The sequence below is a fragment of the Haemorhous mexicanus genome, chromosome 31, assembly GCF_027477595.1.
Source record: "Haemorhous mexicanus isolate bHaeMex1 chromosome 31, bHaeMex1.pri, whole genome shotgun sequence".
Lineage (NCBI taxonomy): Eukaryota > Metazoa > Chordata > Aves > Passeriformes > Fringillidae > Haemorhous > Haemorhous mexicanus.
The window spans coordinates 1,977,464-2,002,541 of NC_082371.1; the positions used below are offsets into that span (position 1 = coordinate 1,977,464).

A 25,078-nucleotide genomic window follows, 5' to 3' on the forward strand; every position below is an offset into this window, starting at 1 on the left:
CCTGTCTGGTTTTACCTGCTCTGGTTTTACCTGCCCTGGTTTTACCTGCTTTGGTTTTACCTGCTTTGGTTTTACCTGCCCTGGTTTTACCTGCTTTGGTTTTACCTGCTCTGGTTTTACCTGTTTGGTTTTACTGGTCTGGTTTTACCTGTTTGGAATTACCTGGTTTGGTTTTACCTGCCCTGGTTTTACCTGCTCTGGTTTTACTGGTCTGGTTTTACCTGTTTGGTTGTACCTGTCTGGTTTTACCTGGTTTTTTTCATGCAGGTGTTGTTTTATTTTATCTGGTTTTGTTTGATGCAGGTGTTGCTCTGTCTGGTTTTATCTGGTTTTGCTTTATCTGCTCTTGTTTCATGCAGGTGTTGTTTCATCAGATAAAAACAGATGTTTTAGCTGGGTTTGTTTCATTCAGGTGTTGTTTTGTTTTATCTGGGTTTGTTTTCCCTGCCTTTTTCCATGCAGGTGCTGTTTTATCAGATAAAAACAGTTATTTTATCCAGTTTTGTTTATCTGGTGTTGTTTTATCTGATTTTACCTGGTTTTGTCTCATGCAGGTGTTGTTTTATCAGATAAAACCAATTGTTTTATCTGGTGTTTTTTAGCTGGGTTTGTTTTATGAATGCAGGTGTTGTTTTATCAGATAAAACCACTTGTTTTATCTGGTGTCTTTTAGCTGCTTTTGTTTTATCTGCTTTTATTTAATTCAGGTGCTGTTTTATCTGGTGTTGTTTCATGCAGGTGTTGTTTTACCTGGATTTATTTTATTTAATTTTGTTTCATGCAGGTGTTGCTTGATCTGGTTTTATTTTATCTGGTTTTGTTTAATACAGGTGTTATTTTATCTGGAGTTTTTATTTGGTTTTGTTTTATCTGGTATTACATCATGCAGGTGCTGTTATATCAGATAAAACCAGTTGGTTTATCCAGTGTTTTTTATCTGGTTTTATTTTATCTGCTTTTGTTTCATGCAGGTGTTGTTCTATCTGGTTTTGTTTTATCTGGTGTTTTTTATCTCGTTTTGTTTTATGCAGGTGTTGTTTTATTTTATTTGGTTTTATCTGGTTTTGTTTCATGCAGGTGATGTTTTATCACATAAAACCAGTTGGTTTATCCAGTGTTTTTTATCTGGTTTTATTTTATCTGCTTTTGTTTCATGCAGGTGTTGTTCTATCTGATTTTGTTTTATCTGGTGTTTTTTATCTCGTTTTGTTTCATACAGGAGTTGTTTTATCAGATAAAACCAGTTGGTTTATCTGGTTTTGTTTCATGCAGGTGATGCTTTATCACATAAAACCAGTTGGTTTATCCAGTGTTTTTTATCTGGTTTTGTTTTATCTGGTTTTGTTTCATGCAGGTGTTGTTTTATTTTATCTGGTTTATTTTATCTGGTTTATTTTATCTGGTTTATTTTATCTGGTTTATTTTATCTGGTTTATTTTATCTGGTTTATTTTATCTGGTTTCTCTGCTTTTGCTCCCAGCCCTTCACAGCACAGCATCACTGCCCAGCTGCCTGCAAGCAGCACTTTGGTTTCAATCCTGCTACTCCAAACCTCACCTGGAGGAATTTTCACCAGGATTTCTGAGTTTTACCAGGACTATCTGAGCTCCAAAGAGTCAAACCAGTACCCAAACACCTCCCAATCCAGATTTAACCTTTTATCTCCCAGGCTAAGGGAAATAAATCCCCACTGCTAGCACCAGGATGATTTTTATTTGAAATAAGAGCCTTCTCTATTTTGTTAATCAATTTTGTTGCTCAATCCTGCTACTCCAAACCTCACTTGGAGGAATTTTCACCAGGATTTCTGAGTTTTACCAGGTCTATCTGAGCTCTAAAGAATCAAATCAATGTCCAAACACCTCCCAATCCAGATTTAGCCTTTTATTTATTTCCCAGGCTAAGAGAAATAAAGGCTAAATCCTCACTGCTAGCACCAGGATGACTTTTCATTTGAAATAAGAGCCTACTCTATTTTGTTGCTCAATTTTGTTACTCCAAACCTCACCTGGAGGAATTTTCACCAGGATTTCTGAGTTTTACCAGGACTATCTGAGCTCCAAAGAGTCAAACCAGATTCTAAACACCTCCCAATCCAGATTTAACCTTTTATCTCCCAGGCTAAGGGAAATAAATCCTCCCTGCTAGCACCAGGATGATTTTTATTTGAAATAAGAGCCTTCTCTATTTTGTTAATCAATTTTGTTTCAATCCTGCTACTCCAAACCTCACCTGGATGAATTTTCAACCAGGATTTCTGAGTTTTACCAGGTCTGTCTGAGCTCTAAAGAGTCAAACCAGATTCTAAACACCTCCCAATCCAGATTTAGCCTTTAATTTATTTCCCAGGCTAAGGGAAATAAAGGCTAAATCCTCACTGCTAGCACCAGGATGACTTTTCATTTGAAATAAGAGGGTATTCAATTTTGTTGCTCAATGTTGTTACTCCAAACCTCACCTGGATGAATTTTTCACCAGGATTTCTGAGTTTTACCAGGTCTATCTGAACTCTAAAGAGTCAAACCAGATTCTAAACACCTCCCAATCCAGATTTAACCTTTTATCTCCCAGGCTAAAAGAAATAAATCCTCCCTGCTAGCACCAGGATGATTTTTATTTGAAATAAGAGCTGGAATCAGGCCCAGGAGGTGCCCCTTACCCTGATGATGTTGTCAGGGGCTCTGTTCATGGTGAGGTTCTTGATCCTCACTGTCAGCTGGTGAGCAGTTTTGGTGGGCAGCAGGTATTTGCTGATCAAAGGCTTGGGGAAATTCGTGCCCTCGAAATGTTTCAGCCCTAGAGCCAACAAGCTGCACAGGGAGAGAGGGAGGGAGGGGATCAAAAACTTCTCAGCTCCCTCCAGGGATTGAAATTCTCCTTGACAAACCAATTCCCACCCATTTTGTGCCAGAATTGGAAAATCCACCCCTTCAAAAGGTTTCAGCCCTAAAACCAACAAGCTGCACAGGGACAGAGGGAAAGGAGGAGATAAAAAACTTCTCAGCTCTGCCCAGGGACTGAAATTCTCCTTTTCAAACCAATTCCCACCTGTTTTATACAAAAATTGGAAAATCCATCCCTTCAAAAGGTTTCAGCCCTAAAACCAACAAGCTGCACAGGGACAGAGGGAAAGGAGGTGATAAAAAGCTTCTCAGCTCTCCCCAGGGATTGAAATTCTCCCTAACAAACCAATTCCCACCCATTTTGTACCAGAACTGGAAAATCCCTAAAACCAACAAGCTGGACAGGGAGAGGGAAGGGAGGTGATAAAAAACTTCTCAGCTCTGCCCAGGGATTTAAATTCTCCTTGACAAACCAATTCCCACCTGTTTTAAACAAAAATTGGAAAATCCATCCCTTCAAAAGGTTTCAGCCCTAAAGGGAAAGACCAGGGAAAGAGGGAAGGGAATAAAAAACCTCTCAGCTCTCCCCATGGACTGAAATTCTCCTTTTCAAAGCCATTCTGACCCATTTTGCACAGAACCTGCAGCACCTACTTGTCCTCAGCCTTGGTGAAGAGGATCTTGTCCTGGGGAGGGCTGGCTCTCAAGGCACACACTGGCAGCAGCTCGGGGTACATGAACACTTTCCTGGTGGCCAAAATCCAGGCCACCTGCTTTGGCAGGCAGGAGAATTCATTGGCTGTGAAGAGAATGGACAGGGAAGGAGAGTTTTGTGTGTGGGGGGGATGATTTTCACAGCTCACTTCTTAGAAACTCTGCTCCTTTTGCTCCTTTCACTGCCAAAAGGATTTCTTGTTTTCAGGATTTGCAGATTGCCTCGGTTTCCCCTTTGGGTTCACACCAGCAAAAGGTGAAATTCATTTCTCCTTCCACCTTTTCCTTTGCTCTGCAGCAAGGCAAAGACCAAGTGGCCACTCTGAGCCAAGAAACAATTTTAGAATATTGTAATTAAGAAATAATTAACTTCTGATGGTGATGGCATGAATTATGACATCTGGACTGTCTCACCCTTCACATGAGACTGAAAATGGAATAAAAGTTTTTTTAAACCCCTCTCAGGGCCCCAATCTGGGTGAGAACAGGGCACAATCCACCCTGTGGGGAATGGATTTGTAGAAAATTGGTGTGGAGGCCAATAAACCCTTTTAGCATATTGTAATGAAGAAATCATGAACTTCTGATTGTGATGGCATGAATTATAACACCTGGACTGTCTCACCTTTGACATGAGACTGAGAATGGAATAAAACCCCTCTCAACTGCCCCAATCTGGGTGAGAAAAAGGCATCACCCACCCTGTGGGGAATGGATTTGAAAACAATTGGAGTGGAGGCCAATAAACACTTTTAATATCTTGTAATTAACTTCTGATGGTGATGGCATGAATTATGACATCTCTATTGTCTCACCCTTCACATGAGACTGAAAATGGAATAAAAGTTTTTTAAAACCCCTCTCAGTGCCCAAATCTGGGTGAGAACAGGGCCCAATCCACCCTGTGGGGAATGGATTGGTAGAAAATTGGTGTGGAGGCCAAAAAACACCTTTAATATCTTGTAATGAAGAAATAATTAACTTCTGCTGGTGATGGTGTGAGTTACAACACCTGGACTGTCTCACCTTTGACATGAGACTGAGAATGGAATAAAAGATTTTTAAAACCCCTCTCAGGGCCCCAATCTGGGTGAGAAAAGGCACAATCCACCCTGTGGGGAATGGATTGGTAAAAAATTGGTGTGGAGGCCAAAAAACCCTTTTAGCATATTGTAATGAAGAAATCATGAACTTCTGATGGTGATGGCATGAATTATAACACCTGGACTGTCTCACCTTTGACATGAGACTGAGAATGGAATAAAACCCCTCTCAACTGCCCCAGTCTGGGTGAGAAAAGGGCATCACCCACCTGTGGGAAATGGATTTGAAAACAATTGGAGTGGAGGCCAATAAACACTTTTAGCATATTGTAATTAAGAAATCATTAGCTTCTGATGGTGATGGCATGAGTTATGACATCTCTATTGTCTCACCCTTCACATGAGACTGAAAATGGAATTAAAGTTTTTTAAAACCCCTCTCAGTGCCCAAATCTGGGTGAGAAAAGGGCCCAATCCACCCTGTGGGGAATGGATTGGTAAAAAATTGGTGTGGAGGCCAATAAACCCTTTTAGCATATTGTAATGAAGAAATCATTAACTTCTGCTGGTGATGGCATGAATTATAACACCTGGACTGTCTCACCCTTGACATGAGACTGAGAATGGAATAAAACCCCTCTCAACTGCCCCAGTCTGGGTGAGAAAAGGGCATCACCCACCCTGTGGGAAATGGATTTGAAAACAATTGGAGTGGAGGCCAATAAACACTTTCAGCATATTGTAATGAAGAAATAATTAGCTTCTGCTGGTGATGGTGTAAGTTACAACACCTGGACTGTCTCACTCTGTACATGAGTCTGAGAATGGAATAAAAGATTTCTAAACCCCTCTCAGTGCCCAAATCTGGGTGAGAACAGGGCCCAATCCACCCTGTGGGGAATGGATTGCTAAAAAATTGGAGTGGAGGCCAATAAACCCTTTCAGCATATTGTAATGAAGAAATCATGAACTTCTGCTGGTGATGGTGTGAGTTACAACATCTGGACTGTCTCACCCGTGACATGAGACTGAGAATGGAATTAAAGATTTCTAAACCCCTCTCAGGGCCCCAATCTGGGTGAGAACAGGGCACAATCCACCCTGTGGGGAATGGATTTGAAAACAATTGGAGTGGAGGCCAATAAACCCTTTTAGCATATTGTAATGAAGAAATCATTAGCTTCTCCTGGTGATGAAGCACGTTACAACACCTGGACTGTCTCACTCTGTACATGAGTCTGAGAATGGAATAAAAGATTTCTAAGCCCCTCTCAGGCCCCAGTCTGGGTGAGAGCAGCCCCCCCCCCTTACCACTCTTGGCTGCCTTCCTGGGGCTCCAGTCCACGGGCACCTGGGCGTGGAAGTCCTGCAGCAGCTGCAGCGCCCCCGGCAGGTTGCAGGGCTGGAACATGCTGGGCAGCCCGGGCTGCTGCGGGCCCTGCTGCAGCCGGGAGCTGCAGGCAAAGCTGCACAGCTCGCTCTGCAGGGGAGCGGCACGGCGGGGACGGGGCAGAGACAGCAGGGAAAAATCCGTCATTGATGGGCACTTATCAATGGGCACTTATTAATGAGCACTTATTAATGGGCACTTATCAATGGGCACTTATCAATGGGCACTTATCAATGGGCACTTATCAATGGGCACTTATCAATGGGCACTTATTAATGGGCAGTTATTGATGAGCAGTTATTAATGGGCAGTTATCAATGGGCACTTATCAATGGGCAGTTATTAATGGGCACTTATCAATGGGCAGTTATTAATGGGCAGTTATCAATGGGCACTTATTAATGGGCACTTATTAATGGGCACTTATCAATGGGCACTTATTAATGGGCACTTATTGATGAGCAGTTATTAATGGGCAGTTATCAATGGGCACTTATTAATGGGCACTTATTGATGGGCACTTATCGATGGGCACTTATTAATGAGCAGTTATTAATGGGCACTTATCAATGGGCACTTATTGATGGGCAGTTATTAATGGGCAGGTAGGGAGGAGTGAGCAGTTATTAATGATCACTTATTAATGGGCAGTTATTAATGAGCAGTTATCAATGGGCAGTTACTAATGGGCACTTATCAATGGGCACTTATTAATGAGCAGTTATTAATGGGCACTTATCAATGGGCACTTATTAATGGGCAGTTATTAATGGGCAGTTATCAATGGGCACTTATTAATGAGCAGTTATTAATGGGCAGTTATCAATGGGCACTTATTAATGGGCACTTATTAATGGGCACTTATCAATGGGCACTTATTAATGGGCACTTATTAATGGGCACTTATTAATGGGCACTTATCAATGGGCACTTATCAATGGGCACTTATCAATGGGCACTTATCAATGGGCACTTATTAATGGGCAGTTATCAATGGGCACTTATTAATGGGCAGTTACTAATGGGCACTTATCAATGGGCACTTACTAATGGGCACTTATTAATGGGCAGTTATCAATGGGCAGTTATTAATGAGCAGTTATCAATGGGCACTTATCAATGGGCACTTATCGATGGGCACTTATTGATGGGCAGTTATTAATGGGCAGTTATCAATGGGCACTTATTAATGGGCACTTATTGATGGGCACTTATCGATGGGGACTTATTAATGAGCAGTTATTAATGGGCACTTATCAATGGGCACTTATTGATGGGCAGTTATTAATGGGCAGGTCGGGAGGAGTGAGCAGTTATTAATGATCACTTATTAATGGGCAGTTATTAATGAGCAGTTATTAATGGGCAGTTATTAATGGGCAGTTACTAATGGGCACTTATTAATGAGCAGTTATCAATGGGCACTTATCAATGGGGACTTATTGATGGGCAGTTATCAATGAGCAGTTATCAATGAGCAGTTATCAATGGGCAGTTATTAATGGGCAGCTATCAATGGGCAGGTTGAGAGGAATGATCAGTTATTAATGGGCAGATTGATTGGAATGATCAGTTATTAATGATCAGTTATTAATGGGCAGACTGATAGGAATGAGCAGTTATTAATGAGCAGTTATAAATGATCAGATTGATAGAAATGATCAGTTATTAATGGGCACATTGATAGGAATGATCAGTTATTAATGAGCAGATTGATAGGAATGATCAGTTATAAATGATCAGTTATTAATGAGCAGTTATTAATGATCTGATTGATAGGAATGATCAGTTATTAATGATCAGTTATTAATGAGCAGATTGATAGGAATGAGCAGTTATTAATGATCTGATTGATAGGAATGATCAGCTATTAACGATCAGTTATTAATGAGCAGATTGATGGAAATGATCAGACTGATATAAAGATCAGATTAAAAATTATCAGATTGATATAAATGATCAGGTTATAAATGATCAGGTTATAAATGATCAGGTTGATAGAAATTATCAGATTAGAAATGATCAGGTTGATATTAATGATCAGGTTATAAATTAAAATTTATAATCAGATTATAAATGATCAGATTGATAAAAATGACCAGACTGATATAAATAATCAGGTTATAAATGATCAGACTGATAGAAATGATCATGTTATAAATGACCAGATTGATATTAATGATCAGGTTATAAATGACCAGACTGATATAAATGATCAGGTTATAAATGATCAGACTGATATAAATAATCAAGTTATAAATGATCAGATTGATATTAATGATCAGATGATAAATTAAAATTTATAATCAGGTTATAAATGATCAGACTGATATAAAGGATCAGGTTATAAATGACCAGACTGATAGAAATGATCAGGTTATAAATGATCAGACTGATATAAATAATCAAGTTATAAATGATCAGATTGATATTAATGAACAGATGATAAATTAAAATTTATAATCAGGTTATAAATGATCAGACTGATATAAAGGATCAGGTTATAAATTGAAATGTATAATCAGATTATAAATCTTCATTTAACCCATTAAACCCATCATCCATTCCAATATTTATCCCATTAATCAAATTACCCATCCCAATATTTATCCCACTAAAACCAGTATCCATTCCAATATTTAACCCATTAAACCCAATATTTATCCCAATTAGCTCATCATCCATCCCAATATTTATCCCAATTAACTCATTATCCATTTCTCAGTAAATAAATGATAAATCAGTGAATATTTCTACTGAATAAATGAAGTTCATAATTGATTTCTCAGTAAATGAATGATAAATCAGTGAATATTTCTAATGATAGAGTTTATAATTTATTTAATTCCCAAGTAAATAAATGATAAATCAGTGAATATTTCTAATGATAAATAGTTTATAACTGATTTAATTTCCAAGTAAATAAATGATAAATCAATGAATATTTCCAATGATAAATAAAGTTTATAACTGATTTAATTCCCAAGTAAATGAATGATAAATCAGTGAATATTTCTAATGAATAAATAATTTTATAACTGATTTAATTCCCAAGTAAATGAATGATAAATCAGTGAATATTTCTGATAAATAGAGTTTATAATTGATTTAATTCCTAAGTAAATAAATGAGAAATCAGTGAATATTTCTAATGAATAGTTTATAATTGATTTAATTTCTCAGTAAATGAATGATAAATCAGTGAATATTTCTAATGAATAAATAGTTTATAATTGATTTAATTTCTCAGTAAAAGGATGATAAATCAATGAATATTTCTAATAAATAAATAAATTTATAGCAGATTTAGTTCCCAAGTAGAGGAAGGATAGAGCAGGAACTATTTCTAATAAATAAATAAATTTATAGCAGATTTAGTTCCCAAGTAGAGGAAGGATAAACCAGTGAATATTTCTAATGATAAATAAAGTTTATAAATGATTTAATTTATATGTAAAAGGATGATAAATCAATGAATATTTCTAATAAATAAAAAGATTTACAGCAGCTTTAGCTCCCAAGCAGAGGAAGGACAGAGCAGTGAACATTTCTAATAAATAAATAAATTGATAGCAGATTTAACTCCCAAGCAGAGGAAGGACAGAGCAGGGACTATTTCTAATAAATAAATAAATTGATAGCAGATTTAGCTCCCCAGCAGAGGAAGGATAGAGCAGGGAGTGTTTCTAATAAATAAATAAATTTATAGCAGATTTAATTCCCAAGTAAAGGAAGGATAGAGCAGGGAGTGTTTCTAATAAATAAATAAACAGATTTACAGCAGCCTAGCTCCCAAGTAAAGGAAGGATAGAGCAGTGACTATTTCTAATAAATAAATAAATAAATTTATAGCAGATTTAGCTCCCCAGCAGAGGCAGGGCAGGGCAGGGAGTGTTTCTAATAAATAAATAAATAAATTTACAGCAGCCTAGGTCCCCAGCAGAGGCAGGGCAGGGCAGGGAGTGTTTCTAATAAATAAATAAATAAATTTACAGCAGCTTTAGCTCCCCAGCAGAGGCAGGGCAGGGCAGTGAACATTTCTAATAAATAAATGAACAGATTTACAGCAGCCTAGGTCCCCAGCAGAGGCAGGGCAGGGCAGGGAGTGTTTCTAATAAATAAATAAATAAATTTATAGCAGATTTAGCTCCCCAGCAGAGGCAGGGCAGGGCAGGGAGTGTTTCTAATAAATAAATAGATTTACAGCAGATTTAGCTCCCAAGCAGAGGAAGGACAGAGCAGGGAGTGTTTCTAATAAATAAATGAACAGATTTACAGCAGATTTATCTCCCCAGCAGAGGCAGGGCAGGGCAGGGAGTGTTTCTAATAAATAAATAAATAAATTTACAGCAGCCTAGCTCCCCAGCAGAGGCAGGGCAGGGCAGGGAGTGTTTCTAACAAATAAATAAATAGATTTACAGCAGATTTATCTCCCCAGCAGAGGCAGGGCAGGGCAGGGAGTGTTTCTAACAAATAAATAAATAAATTTACAGCAGATTTAGCTCCCCAGCAGAGGCAGGGCAGGGCAGGGAGTGTCAGAGGAGCAGCTCTCTCTGGCAGGTTCGGGCACCCCTTACCAGGAAGAGCTGGGTGCTGCTGGCCTCGGAGCTGAGCGCGGGGTTGGAGCTGGCCAGGAGATGGACCTGGGTCAGGAGCTGCACGTGCTGCAGGGAGATCACCAAACAGGGTTTGAGAACCAAAATTGGGGGTGGAGCACCAAACTTGGGGGGTTTATCACAAAAAATGGGGATTTTAGCACAAAAAATGGGGATTTTAGCACAAAAAATGGGGATTTTAGCACAAAAAATGGGGATTTTATCACAAAAAATGGGGATTTTATCACGAAAAATGGGGGTTTTATCACAAAAAATGGGGGTTTTATCACGAAAAATGGGGGTTTTATCACAAAAAATGGGGATTTTATCACAAAAAATGGGGTTTGATCAACAAAATTGGGGTTTGATCACCAAAACTGGGGTTTTTATCAGAAAAATTGGGGTTTAAGCACCAAAATTGGGGTTTAGCACCAAAATTGGGGTTTGAGCACCAAACTTGGGGGGTTGAGCACCAAACTTGGAGTCATATCACCAAAATTGGGGTTTTTATCACCAAAATTGGGGATTTTATCACCAAAATTGGGGTTTGATCACCAAAATTGGAGTTTGATCACCAAAATTGGAGTTTGATCACCAAAATTGGGGGTTGAGCACCAAAATTGGGGGTTGAGCACCAAAATTGGGGTTTTAGCACCAAAATTGGGGTTTTTATCAGAAAAAATGGGGATTTTATCATAAAATTGGGGTTTGAGCACCAAAATTGGGGTTTTAATCACCAAAATTGGGGTTTGAGCACCAAAATTGGGGGGTTTATCACCAAAATTGGGGTTTGATCACAAAAATTGGCGTTTTTTTACAAAAAATGGAATTTTATTCAATTTATCACCACCCAGGGGACTGGAAATATCTTCTCTGACTGCAAAAAAATCCTAACAGCAATAGAAAAATAAGAATTCAAACTAGATTGAGAATATTCTCTTTAAAAATGGGGGAAAAAAGGGATTTTTAGTGAAATTCTCAGCTTTTACACAGGAAATAATTCATTTTTTCCTGCAAAAACACACAATTATTCCTCGAGCATGAAGATTTCATCTCCAGAACCGCCCAAATTCTGAATTTTACAAACAAGGCTCCAAACAGATAGAAGAATATTATTTTTAAAGAGTAAAAAATGGGTGCAAAAAGGGATTTTTAGTGAAATTCTCAGCTTTTACACAGGAAATAATTCATTTTTCCCTCTAAAAACACACAATTATTTGTTCAACAAGAAGATTTCATCTCTAGAACCGCCCAAATTCAGAATTTCTACACAAGTAAAAATAAGAATTCAACCTAGATGAAGAATATTCTCTTTAAAAATGGGGGGAAAAAGGGATTTTTATTAAATTCTCAGGTTTTACACAGGAAATAATTCATTTTTTCCTGCAAAAACACACAATTATTCCTCGAGCATGAAGATTTCATCTCCAGAACTGCCTAAAATCTGAATTTTACAAACAAGGCTTCAAAGAGATGAAGAATATTCTCTTTAAAGAGTAAAAAATGGGTGCAAAAAGGGATTTTCAGGGGCAGCCCGGGCCCACCTGCTGCATCTGCTGCTGCAGCCGCCTCCTCTGGGCGCTGTCCAGCCCCAGGCTCTGCAGGCTCCTCTCGGGATCACTTTTGGCTTTTTCAGCCTCCGGGGGGGCTCTCAGGGAAGATTTTTTCATCCTCAGCTGCTCCAGCTGCTCCTTCACTGTCTGGTGCTGCTTGTTCAGCAGATTGGCCAGGGGCTCCTCGAACCTGCATAACATAAATATAACATAAAATAAATAAATAAATAAATAAATAAAAATAAAAATTAAATAAAAATAAAAAAATTAAATTAAAATTTAAAAAATAAAAAATAAAATAAAAATAAAATAAAAATAAAAAAATAAATAAAATAAAAATAAATAAATTAAATAAAAAATTAAAATAAAATAAAAAATGAAATTAAAATTAAAAAATAAATAAAAAATAAAATAAAAATAAAATAAAAATCAAAAAATAAATAAATAAAATAAAAATAAATAAATTAAATAAAAAATTAAAATAAAACAAAAAATTAAATTAAAATTTAAAAAATAAATAAAAAATAAAATAAAAATAAAATAAAAATTAAAAAATAAATAAATTAAATAAAAATAAATAAATTAAATAAAAAACTAAAATAAAATAAAAAATTAAATTAAAATTAAAAATAATAAATAAAAAATAAAATAAAATAAAAATAAATAAATAAATAAATAAAATAAAAATAAATAAATTAAATAAAAAATTAAAATAAAATAAAATAAAAATTAAAAAATAAGATAAAAATTTAAAAATAAATAAAAATTTAAAAAATTAATAAAGAAAATAAATAAAAATAAAAATAAAATAAAAATTAAAAAATTAAAAAAAAAATAAATAAAACAAAAATAAAAATTAAAAAATAAATTGAAATAAAAGTAAAATAAATTTAAAAAAATAAAATAAAAATAAAAATAATAAATAAATAAAAATTTAAATAAAAATTTTAAAAAATTAAAATAAAATAAATAAAATAAAATTAAAATTTAAAAAATTTACTAAAATAAAATAAAAAAAAAATAAAATAAAAATTAAAAAAATAAATAAAATAAAATAAAATAAAATAAAATAAATCGGATTTATTGGTTGTCAGGTTTTTATTGATTTATTTTGTCTCTGTCTGGGTTGGTTTTACCACCCCTGCACTGACTCAACAATAACTCCTCTGTAACTTTAGTAAAAAGTAATTAAAATATTCAATTTTAAAATTACAAAATAAAATATTTAATTAAAATTTAAAATTCTAATTTTATCTTCTAAAACTCCTTCACTGTCTGGTGCTGCTTGTTCAGCCCCATTGGCCAGGGGCTCTTCAAACCTGAACAAAATAAAATAAAAATAATAAAAAAAGATAAAAATAAAAAAAATAAAAAAAAAAAAATAAAAAAAAAAATAAAATAAAAAATAAATCGGATTTATTGGTTGTTTGTCAGGTTTTTATTTAAAGTTCATTATCCCATCATTATTAACTGTTATTAGTTCATTATCCCATCATTATTAACTATTTAAAGTTCATTATCCCATCATTATTAACTATTTAAAGTTCATTATTCATTATTATTAACTATTTTTAATTATTCCATCATTTTTAACTATTTTAAAGTTCATCATTCCATTATTATTAATTATTTTATTTGATTTATTTTGGCTACACCAGTTAATCTGATTTCCGCTGTACGAGCCTGAGGTCACTTTATTTACTTTATGTATTATTAAAACATCAATTAATTAATTAATTATTACACAGGTTTGACTGTTAATAAAGTAAAATTTTATTTTATTTTAAAAATATTTAATTATTTATTTATTAATAATTAATAATCTGATATGTACCAGCCTGAGGTCACTTTATTTACTTTATTTATTATTAAAACACCAATTAATTAATTATTACACGGGCTTGCCTGTTAATAAAGTAAAATTTTACTTTATTTTAAAAATAATTATTAATTGTTTATTAATAATAAATTAATCTGATTTCTGCTGTACCAGCCTGAGGTCACTTTATTTACTTTATTTACTTTATTTATTATTAAAACATTAATTAATTAATTATTACATGGGCTTGACTGTTAATAAAGTAAAAATTTTACTTTATTTTAAAAATAATTAATTGTTTATGAATAATTAATTAATCTGATTTGTGCTGGGAGCAGCTTCCCTTCTGTGCCAGGCCAGGATGTTCCTGATCCAGGAGCAGAAAAACAACAAATAAATCCATTAAAAAATTTAAAATAGCCATAAATCAATTAATTAATAAATAGCTATTAAGAAATCAAAGAAATTAATAAATATCCATAAATCAATTAATAAATTTCCATAATTCAATAAAATAAAATAACAAACATCCTTAAATAAATTATTTACCAAATATCCATAAAGAAATAAAGGAACAAATATCCATAAAGAAATAAATTAAATTAAAAAATATCCATTAAAAATAAATAAATAACCACAAATACATCAAATAAATTATTAAAATAAATTAACAAATATCTATAAATCAATAAACGAAACATCCATAAATCAATAAATTAATAAATATCCATAAAGAAATAAAAGAAATTTTAAAATATCCATAAATCAAGAAATTAATAATTAAGTACCCATAAATCAATAAATTCATAAATAGCCATAAAGAAATAAAATAAATAAATACCCATAAATCAAGAAAATAAATTTTAAAATATCTAGAAATAAATTAATTAATTAATATCAATAAATCAAGAAAATAAATGTTAAAATATCTAGAAATAAATTAATTATTAAATACCCATAAATCAAGAAAATAAATTACCAAATACCCATAAATCAATAAAATAAATACCCATAAATCAAGAAAATAGATTTTAAAATACCCATAAATCAATAAAATAAATTAACTAATACCCATAAATCAAGAAAATAAATATCCATAAATCAACAAAATAAATTTTAAAACACCCATAAATAAATAAATTAATACATACCCATAAATAAATTAATACCCATAAATCAATAAATACCCATAAATCAATAAAATAAATACCCATAAATCAATAAAATAAATATCTATAAATCAAGAAAAGAAATTTTAAGATAACCCATAAATCAATAAAATAAATATCCATAAATCAATAAAGTAAATATCCATAAATCACTAAAATAAATATCCAGAAATCAAGAAAATAAATTTGAAATACCCATAAATAAATACCCATAAATCAATAAAATGAATTTTAAGATAACCCATAAATCAAGAAAATAAATACCCATAAATCAATAAAATAAAATCTCATAAATCAAGAAAGTAAATTTTAAAATACCCATAAATAAATAAATAAATACCCATAAATCAATAAAATTAATTTTAAGATAACCCATAAATCAATAAAAGAAATATCTATAAATCAATAAAATAAATACCCATAAATCAAGAAAGTAAATTTTAAAATAGCCATAAATCAAGGAAATCACTGCTGCAAATTGAGATTAAATTTTTCCCTTGGAGAATGCAAGGCAAGAAACCACTGGGAGGAGTGTCCCACCAAAGAAAATGATTAAAATTTCATCAGTATTCATGAGAAAAAATCATTATCAATTATCACTTCATGAGAAAAATCATTATCAATTATCACTTCATGAGAAAAACCATTATCAATTATAAAATATGATAAAATTTAATGATAAGAACAGTAGAAATTCTTGTTTAATGATCAAAATATTGTGATAAATTCTTATTTAATGATAGAAATATTGATATAAATTCTTATTTAATGATCAAAATATTGAAATAAATTCTTATTTAATGATAGAAATATTGTTATAAATTCTTATTTAATGATAGAAATATTGTGATAAATTCTTATTTAATGATAGAAATAATGTTCTAAATGTTTAACTAATGATAGAAATATTGTTCTAAATGCTTAAATAATGAAATATTGTTATAAATTCTTATTTAATGATAGAAATATTGTTATAAATTCTTATTTAATGATAGAAATAATGTTCTAAATGCTTAAATAATGATAGAAATATTGTTATAAATTCTTATTTAATGATAGAAATATTGTGATAAATTCTTATTTAATGATAGAAATATTGTGATAAATTCTTATTTAATGATAAAAATATTATTATAAATTCTTATTTAATGATAGAAATATTGGTATAAATTCTTATTTAATGATCAAAATATTGAAATAAATTCTTATTTAATGATAGAAATATTGGTATAAATTCTTATTTAATGATAGAAATATTCTTATAAATTCTTATTTAATGATAGAAATATTGTGATAAATTCTTATTTAATGATAGAAATAATGTTCTAAATGTTTAACTAATGATAGAAATAATGTTCTAAATGCTTAAATAATGAAATATTGTTATAAATTCTTATTTAATGATAGAAATATTGTGATAAATTCTTATTTAATGATAGAAATATTGTGATAAATTCTTATTTAATGATAGAAATATTGTGATAAATTCTTATTTAATGATAGAAATATTGTTATAAATTCTTATTTAATGATAGAAATATTGTGATAAATTCTTATTTAATGATAGAAATAATGTTCTAAATGCTTAAATAATGAAATATTGTTATAAATTCTTATTTAATGATAGAAATATTGTTATAAATTCTTATTTAATGCTCAAAATATTATTAAAAATTCTTATTTAATGATAGAAATATTGTTATAAATTCTTATTTAATGATCAAAATATTGTGATAAATTCTTATTTAATGATAGAAATAATGTTCTAAATGCTTAAATAATGAAATATTGTTATAAATTCTTATTTAATGATAGAAATATTGTTATAAATTCTTATTTAATGATAGAAATAATGTTATAAATGCTTATTTAATGACAGAACTATTGTTATAAACTCTTATTTGACGACAGAAATATCATTAATCGTTCTCGAATGCTAAATCCGCTGTAAGTGCAGGTGGAGCCGGGGCCGCTGTGGGTCTGTAGCTGGCTGGAGCGGCCGCCCCGGGCACGGCGGAGCCCAGGGAGCCGCAGCGCCCCCAGCGCTCGCTGTGGCTCCGCTCCCAAACAGAGACAGCCGCGCTCGGGCTGCCCCGCCCGACACGGAGCGCGCGCAGCTGGGCACAGCTGGCACATACCCAGGGTGCCAGCCCAGCTGGGCACGGCCGGCACATCCCCTGGGTGCCAGCCCTGAGCTGGGCACGGCCAGCACATACCCAGGGTGCCAGCCTGAGCTGGGCACGGCCGGCACATCCCCTGGGTGCCAGCCTGAGCTGGGCACGGCCGGCACATACCCTGGGTGCCAGCCCTGAGCTGGGCACTGCCAGCACATCCCTCTGGGTGCCCTGAGCTGGGCACGGCTGGCACATCCCCCTGGTGCCAGCCTGAGCTGGGCACAGCCGGCACATCCCCTGGGTGTCCTGAGCTGGGCACGGCCGGCACATCCCCTGGGTGCCCTGAGCTGGGCACGGCCGGCACATCCCCTGGGTGTCCTGAGCTGGGCACGGCTGGCACATCCCCCAGTGTGCCCTGAGCTGGGCACGGCTGGCACATCCCCTGGGTGTCCTGAGCCGGGCACGGCCGGCACATCCCCTGGGTGCCAGCCCTGAGCTGGGCACGGCCGGCACACCCCCTGGGTGCCCTGAGCTGGGCACGGCTGGCACATCCCCTGGGTGCCCTGAGCTGGGCACGGCCGGCACATACCCTGGGTGCCCTGAGCTGGGCACTGCCAGCACATCCCCTGGGTGCCCCGAGCTGGGCACTGCCAGCACATCCCTCTGGGTGCCCCGAGCTGCCGGGACCCCTGCCAGGGGCTCAGAGACCCCTGCACACAGCCCAGCCCACCGGGGGCTTCCACGGTGAGCCCTGGAGCAAGTTCTTGGGTGGAGATCTGCAAGCCACGACAAATTCAGTGGAATCACTGAATTTAACACGGGGTGAAAAAATAGATTTTGGGGTTTTTAGAGTGAGGGTTCAGGGGGCAAAATGGAGGAATTTGCCCCAGCCTTTCTTCTTCTTCTTCCTGGCCTCCATCTCCTGGTGATGGTGGCACTTTTGGGTTGGTTTAGAGTGTGGCAGAGCCCAGGAAATCCCTCTGGCTGCCCTGGAGGGCTCCAGCCCCTGCCTGGGGGGCTCAGAGAGCTTGGCACACAGCCCCAGACCCCCGGGCCTTGGATTTAAAAAAACAATCACCAACCTTTATATGAAAAATTACAAGCCATGACAAATTCAGTGGAATGACTGAATTTAGCACGGGGTGAAAATGTAGAATTTTGGGGTTTTTAGAGTGGGGGTTCAGGGGGCAAGATGGAGGGATCTGGGTGTGTCCAGAATTTCTCCTTCTTGGCCTCCATCTCCTGGTGATGGTGGCACTTTTGGGTTGGTTTGGAGTGGAAGCTCACTGTCTAACATGGGTGATGGGTATTGGGAAGTAATTGTAAATAATCTACATGTAGTTTGTAGTATTTAAAGATAACACTGCCCTGAGGGCAGCAGAGTGCCTCTGGCTGTCCTGCTGGATGGACCCCAGCTGGGCAGGGAGAACATTTCATAGCTAAGGCACAAAAAACCACCTTGAGACCGAGAAACTGAAGGGCTCTGACAGATCCTTTGAACGCAGGGGCTGAAACAGAGACCTGTACCAATGAACCAGGGTCCCACACCACACAGGACCCCACAGTCCTGCAGCTCCTGCCTGGAGCTGGGACTGGCACCTGCAGAGAGATCCCACAGCCAGGGAGGGATCTGGGTGCAGGAACTGCAAAGTTCAGCTCGTCTCATTTTCATCTCAAGTTTCATTTCAGCTCATCTCAGGGACACCTTCCACCACCCCAGGGTGCTCCCAAGTGTCCAGCCTGGCCCTGGGCACTGCCAGGGGCAGCCCCACCTGGGCTGGGAAATGTTTTCATGGATTTAACCCCAAACATCCAAAGATTAGGGAGCTCAGGAGGTTCAGATTGGGGAGCTCAGGAGGTTCAGACTGGGGAGCTCAGGAGTTCCAGCTCCTCACCCCCCCAGTTTAGGTGCAAGGGGATTTTTTGGCAATGTGCTCACAGAACCATGGAATGGTTTGGGTTGAAATGGACCCAAAAACTCATCCAGTGCCATGGCAGGGACACCTTCCACCATGCCAGCCCTGTCCAAGCTGGCCTTGGGCACTCCCCAGGGGCACCTAGAGCTGCTCTGGAAATGTTTTCATGGATTTAATCCCAAACATCCAAAGATTGGGGAGCTCAGGAGGTTCAGCTCCTTTGCACCACTTTAGGTCCAAGGGGATTTTTGGGCAACGTGCTCATGGAACCGTGGAATGGTTTGAGTTGAAATGGACCCAAAAACTCATCCAAAATGGGCAAGGACACCTTCCACTGGCCCAGGTGGCTCCTTGGGCACTGCCAGGGATCCAGGGGCAGCCCCAGCTGGGCTGGGAAATGTTTTCATGGATTTAATCCCAAACATCCAAAGATTGGGGAGCTCAGGAGGTTCAGACTGGGGAGCTCAGGAGTTTCAGACTGGGGAGCTCAGGAGGTTCAGACTGGGGAGCTCAGGAGGTTCAGATTGGGGAGCTCAGGAGGTTCAGACTGGGGAGCTCAGGAGTTCCAGCTCCTCACCCCCCAGTTTAGGTGCAAGGGGATTTTTGGGCAATGTGCTCATGGAACCGTGGAATGGTTTGGGTTGAAATGGACCCAAAACCTCATCCAGTGCCATGGCAGGGACACCTTCCACCATCCCAGCCCTGTCCAAGCTGGCCTTGGGCACTCCCCAGGGGCACCCAGAGCTGCTCTGGAAATGTTTTCATGGATTTAACCCCAAACATCCAAAGATTGGGGAGCTCAGGAGGTTCAGCTCCTTTGCACCACTTTAGGTGCAAGGGGATTTTTGGGCAATGTTCTCACAGAACCAAGGAATGGTTTGGGTTGAAATAGACCCAAAAACTCATCCAGTGCCATGGCAAACAGAAGAAAAAGAATCAATTGAATTGTCCAATCCCACAAAGAAAAATGGCTCAGAGCTTTCAGAACTGCTGCCAGGACATTTTCTGTCTTTGCTGGCTGCCCCAGAGGCTTTTCCTCACAAGAAATCAGGTCATGAACAAGGGCTCCTACCTGAGGGCCTGGGGGGTGTTGAAATTTGGCCGGGACTCTGTGACAGCATCTCCATCCTCTGGCCTCTCATCCTTCATGCTGGAGAAGCCCATCTCACCCTGGAACTGAGCAGACATGGGGCAAATCAGGGGGAGGAAGATCAAGGAAGAAATTTAACTTTGGGTAATGAAGCTTGTGATGATGTGCTCAGCACAGAGCTTCACTCCAGGAAATCCCTGGAGACCCTCAGGAAACCCCTGGAGACCTTCATTCCAGGAAATCCCTGCAGAGCTTCACTCCAGGAAATCCCTGGAGACCCTCAGGAAACCTCTGCAGAGCTTCACTCCAGGAAATCCCTGCAGACCTTCACTCCAGGAAATCCCTGCAGACCTTCACTCCACAGACCCTCACTTCAGGAAATCCCTAAAAATCTTCATTCCAGGAAATTCCTGCAGATCTTCCATTCAGGAAATCCCTACAGATCTTCAGAAAACCCCTACAAATCTTCACTCCAGGAAATCCCTGAAGGTCTTCACTCCAGGAAATCCCTACAGACCTTCAGGAAATCCCAACAGAGCCTCAGGAAATTCCTACAAATCTTCACTTTAGGAAATCCCTACAGATTTTCATTCAAGAAATCCCTGCAGATCTTCAGGATATCCCTGCAGACCCTCAGGAAATCCCTGCAGATCTTCACTCCAGGAAATCCCTGGAGACCTTCAGGAAATCCCTGCAGACCCTCAGGAAATCCCTACAAATCTTCAGAAAACTCCTACAAATCTTCACTTTAGAAAACCCCTGGAGATCTTCACTTCACAGACCCTCACTCCAGGAAATCTCTACAGACACTCCAGGAAATCCCTGCAGCTCTTCACTCCAGGAAATCCCTATAAATCTTCACTCCAGGAAATCCCTACAAATCTTCCCTTCAGAGACCCTCACTCCAGGCAATCCCTTCCCAAAGCTCCACATGCCCCAGCAGTGGCAGAGCCCTGGCACACCCAGCCCTGAGCCACCCCTCCAGGTGCCCCAGCTGCCAGCCCTGCCCTTGTGTCCCTTTGTCACCTACTGTCTCAAACAGCTCCTCCATCAGCTCGTTCACCTCCTTTTCTGCAAGCAGAAAGAAAAAGGATGGTGAGGAAACTCTCAGCAACCCTGTCACAGTGAAGGAATTTCTCTCACAAAGGGAAATTCTCCTGCTGCAAACAGAGAGCCAAAAAAGAAAGGGCCCTGAAAATTCCTTTTTTTAATGCTGGGCCCAAAAAAAAACCAAAAACTTGAGCTGAGATTGTCTGGATTCTAAAATATCACACAAAAACTGATTTTCATGATTAAATTTAAAGTTATGTAAATCTGCAGTAAGACCTAAAGCAAGTGTGGCTTTTGGCAAAGGCAGAAAGTGACAGAACAGTCTGTGAGGACTTCAAAATCTAATTAAAATATATCAGGGGGAAAGGAAAAAAAGGGGGAAAGGAAAAAAAAGGGGGGAAAGACAGGAAGGGAAGGGGGAAGGGAAAAGGGAAAAAAGGGGGGAAAGGGAAAAAAGGGGGGAAAGGGAAAAAAGGGGGGAAAGGGAAAAAAGGGAAAGGGAAAAAAGGGAAAGGGAAAAAAGGGGGGAAGGGAAAAAAGGGGGGAAAGGGAAAAAAAGGGGAGAAAGGGAAAAAAGGGGGGAAGGGAAAAAGGGGGGAAGGGAAAAAAGGGGGGAAGGGAAAAAAAGGGAAAGGGAAAAAAGGGGGGAAAGGGAAAAAAGGGGGGAAGGGAAAAAAGGGGGGAAGGGAAAAAAGGGGGGAAAGGGAAAAAAGGGGGGAAAGGGAAAAAAAGGGAAAGGGAAAAAAAGGGAAAGGGAAAAAAGGGGGGAAAGGGAAAAAAGGGGGGAAAGGGAAAAAAGGGGGGAAAGGGAAAAAAGGGGGGAAAGGGAAAAAAGGGGGGAAAGGGAAAAAAGGGGGGAAAGGGAAAAAAGGGGGGAAGGGAAAAAAGGGGGGAAAGGGAAAAAAGGGGGGAAAGGGAAAAAAGGGGGGAAAGGGAAAAAAGGGGGGAAAGGGAAAAAAGGGGGGAAAGGGAAAAAAGGGGGGAAAGGGAAAAAAAGGGAAAGGGAAAAAAGGGGGGAAGGGAAAAAAGGGGGGAAGGGAAAAAAGGGGGGAAGGGAAAAAAGGGGGGAAGGGAAAAAAAGGGGAGAAAGGGAAAAAAGGGGGGAAGGGAAAAAAGGGGGGAAGGGAAAAAAGGGGGGAAGGGAAAAAAGGGGGGAAGGGAAAAAAGGGGGGAAGGGAAAAAAGGGGGGAAGGGAAAAAAGGGGGGAAGGGAAAAAAGGGGGGAAGGGAAAAAAGGGGGGAAGGGAAAAAAGGGGGGAAGGGAAAAAAGGGGGGAAGGGAAAAAAAGGGGGGAAGGGAAAAAAAGGGGGGAAGGGAAAAAAAGGGGGGAAGGGAAAAAAAGGGGGGAAAGGGAAAAAAAGGGGGGAAAGGGAAAAAAAGGGGGGAAAGGGAAAAAAGGGGGGAAAGGGAAAAAAGGGGGGAAAGGGAAAAAAGGGGGGAAAGGGAAAAAAGGGGGGAAAGGGAAAAAAGGGGGGAAAGGGAAAAAAGGGGGGAAAGGGAAAAAAGGGGGGAAAGGGAAAAAAGGGGGGAAAGGGAAAAAAGGGGGGGGAAGGGGAAAAAAGGGGGGAAAGGGAAAAAAGGGGGGAAAGGGAAAAAAGGGGGGAAAGGGAAAAAAGGGGGGAAAGGGAAAAAAGGGGGGAAAGGGAAAAAAGGGGGGAAAGGGAAAAAAGGGGGGAAAGGGAAAAAAGGGGAAAGGAAATTTCCAGTGTGAACTGCCTGAAGCTTTCAGAATTTATTATCACCTAATTTCAGGTTTTACTGTCACCTAGACATTGTCCTTCCAGGCACTCCCAGAGAGCCCAGAGCTGATCAAACCAGCACACAGATCTGGATTTAACACCCTGCACTGCAGAAATTCCTTGCCACAAAGCACTTCCCAAGGGATCACTCCTGCCAATGAGACAGCAGGGGAACTGCTGGGGAGCTTACTGGTGATTCTCACAGCACGGTCATTCCTGAAATCTTCAGTGTCTGGTTCATCCAGATCTTCCAGGAAATTGTACTCTGGGTCATCATCATCATCAGCTTCATCTGCAAAGGAGCAGGTTGTGAAGAGGTTTTGTCACCACTGCCCAGGAGCAGAACTCTTTGCTCACTGTCACAGAGGGCTGGAATCACTGCTGGAAATGAAATTAATGGATGGAGGCAATAACAAACCCATCCCCTCTCAAACTGAGCTGTCAGGACCCTGAGCTACAACCATTCCCACTGTGAAAAACTGGCTTGAGTCTCTGGGATCTGAGGTTCAGCTGAATTTAGAAAGTGGCATTTCAGTTTCTGGTTAATATTCAATTTGCAATTTCCTGGAAATACAGGAAAAAAAAGGAGGCCAGGCCCCAGAGCTTGAATTCTGTGAAATAGATTTGTAAAAAATTCTTAAAGCTTGACTGACACAAGACAAACAAGCCCTTCCTGGGATTTTCAGCCCAGCCAACCCCAAAAACATTCCATTCCTGCCCCAGAAAGGCTGACAAAGCTCTGCAATGGCCTGCCCATGGAGGTGGTGTCACCACCTCTGGATGTGTTTAAACGAGCCTGAAGTGGCAATTTTAACACAAATTAATGGTGTTTGTCATCATTAATTTGTGTTAAAATTGCTGTGACCCCACACCAGGGACCCCTCCAGCTCCAGCTCTGGCAGGAACCTTCATTCTCCACGTCACCATTCAGGAGCAAGTCCTGAGCAAGTCCTGAGCAAGTCCTGAGCAAGCCCAAGTCCTGAGCAAGCCCAAGTCCTGAGCAAGCCCAAGTCCTGAGAAGTCCTGAGCAAGTCCTGAGAAGTCCTGAGCAAGCCCAAGTCCTGAGAAGTCCTGAGCAAGCCCAAGTCCTGGTCAAGCTCTGGTAACATTCTGGTAACGTTCTGCAATGGCCTGCCCAGGGAGGTGGTGGCAGCCTCAAAGCAGCAATTTTGACACCAACTCCTGGTGTTTGTCACAGCGGTGACCCCTCCAGCTGCACCTCTGGCAGTACCTTCGTTCTCCATATCACCATTCATGACCAAGTCCTGAGCAAGTCCTGAGCAAGCCCAAGTCCTGAGCAAGTCCTGAGCAAGTCCTGAGCAAGTCCTGAGCAAGTCCTGAGCAAGTCCTGACCAAGCCCAAGTCCTGAGCAAGCCCTGATAACATTCTGATAACGTTCTGCAATGGCCTGCCCAGGGAGGTGGTGGCAGCCTCAAAGTGGCAATTTTGACACCAACTCCTGGTGTTTGTCACAGCGGTGACCCCTCCAGCTGCACCTCTGGCAGTACCTTCGTTCTCCACATCACCATTCATGACCAAGTCCTGAGCAAGTCCTGAGCAAGTCCTGAGCAAGTCCTGAGCAAGTCCTGAGCAAGTCCTGAGCAAGTCCTGAGCAAGTCCTGAGCAAGTCCTCAGCAAGTCCTCAGCAAGTCCTGAGCAAGTCCTGAGCAAGTCCTCAGCAAGTCCTCAGCAAGTCCTCAGCAAGTCCTCAGCAAGTCCTCAGCAAGTCCTCAGCAAGTCCTCAGCAAGTCCTCAGCAAGTCCTGACCAAGCCAAGTCCGGAGCAAGTCCGAAGCAAGTCCGGAGCAAGTCCGGAGCAAGTCTGGAGCAAGTCCGGAGCAAGCCCGGAGCAAGCCCGGAGCAAGCCCAAGTCCTGAGCAAGCCCTGAGCAAGCCCAGAGCAAGCCCTGAGCAAGTCCTGAGCAAGTCCTGAGCAAGTCCTGAGCAAGTCCTGAGCAAGTCCTGAGCAAGCCCAAGTCCTGGTCAAGCTCTGATAACATTCTGGTAACGTTCTGCAATGGCCTGCCCAGGGAGGTGGTGGCAGCC

The 25,078-nt window shown here is 38.9% G+C and overlaps 1 protein-coding gene across 4 annotated transcripts in view; it reads right to left on the bottom strand.

The window, feature by feature from the left end:
- LOC132340055 (GON-4-like protein) overlaps nt 1-25,078 on the bottom strand; it is a 52,194-nt gene that overhangs the window by 17,752 nt on the left and 9,364 nt on the right. For all 4 annotated transcript variants that reach the window (XR_009489796.1, XM_059870798.1, XM_059870796.1 and 1 more), the window contains exons 11-18: nt 23,225-23,326; nt 21,277-21,317; nt 20,229-20,332; nt 12,130-12,328; nt 10,568-10,654; nt 5,912-6,080; nt 3,498-3,642; nt 2,660-2,810 (exon numbers count right to left, since the gene is read on the bottom strand). Coding sequence is in view for 3 of the 4 variants with exons in the window: in XM_059870798.1 (XP_059726781.1) it covers nt 2,660-2,810; nt 3,498-3,642; nt 5,912-6,080; nt 10,568-10,654; nt 12,130-12,328; nt 20,229-20,332; nt 21,277-21,317; nt 23,225-23,326 (998 nt within the window). In the remaining variant the exon portion in view is untranslated. The remainder of the gene's footprint in view (nt 1-2,659; nt 2,811-3,497; nt 3,643-5,911; nt 6,081-10,567; nt 10,655-12,129; nt 12,329-20,228; nt 20,333-21,276; nt 21,318-23,224; nt 23,327-25,078) is intronic.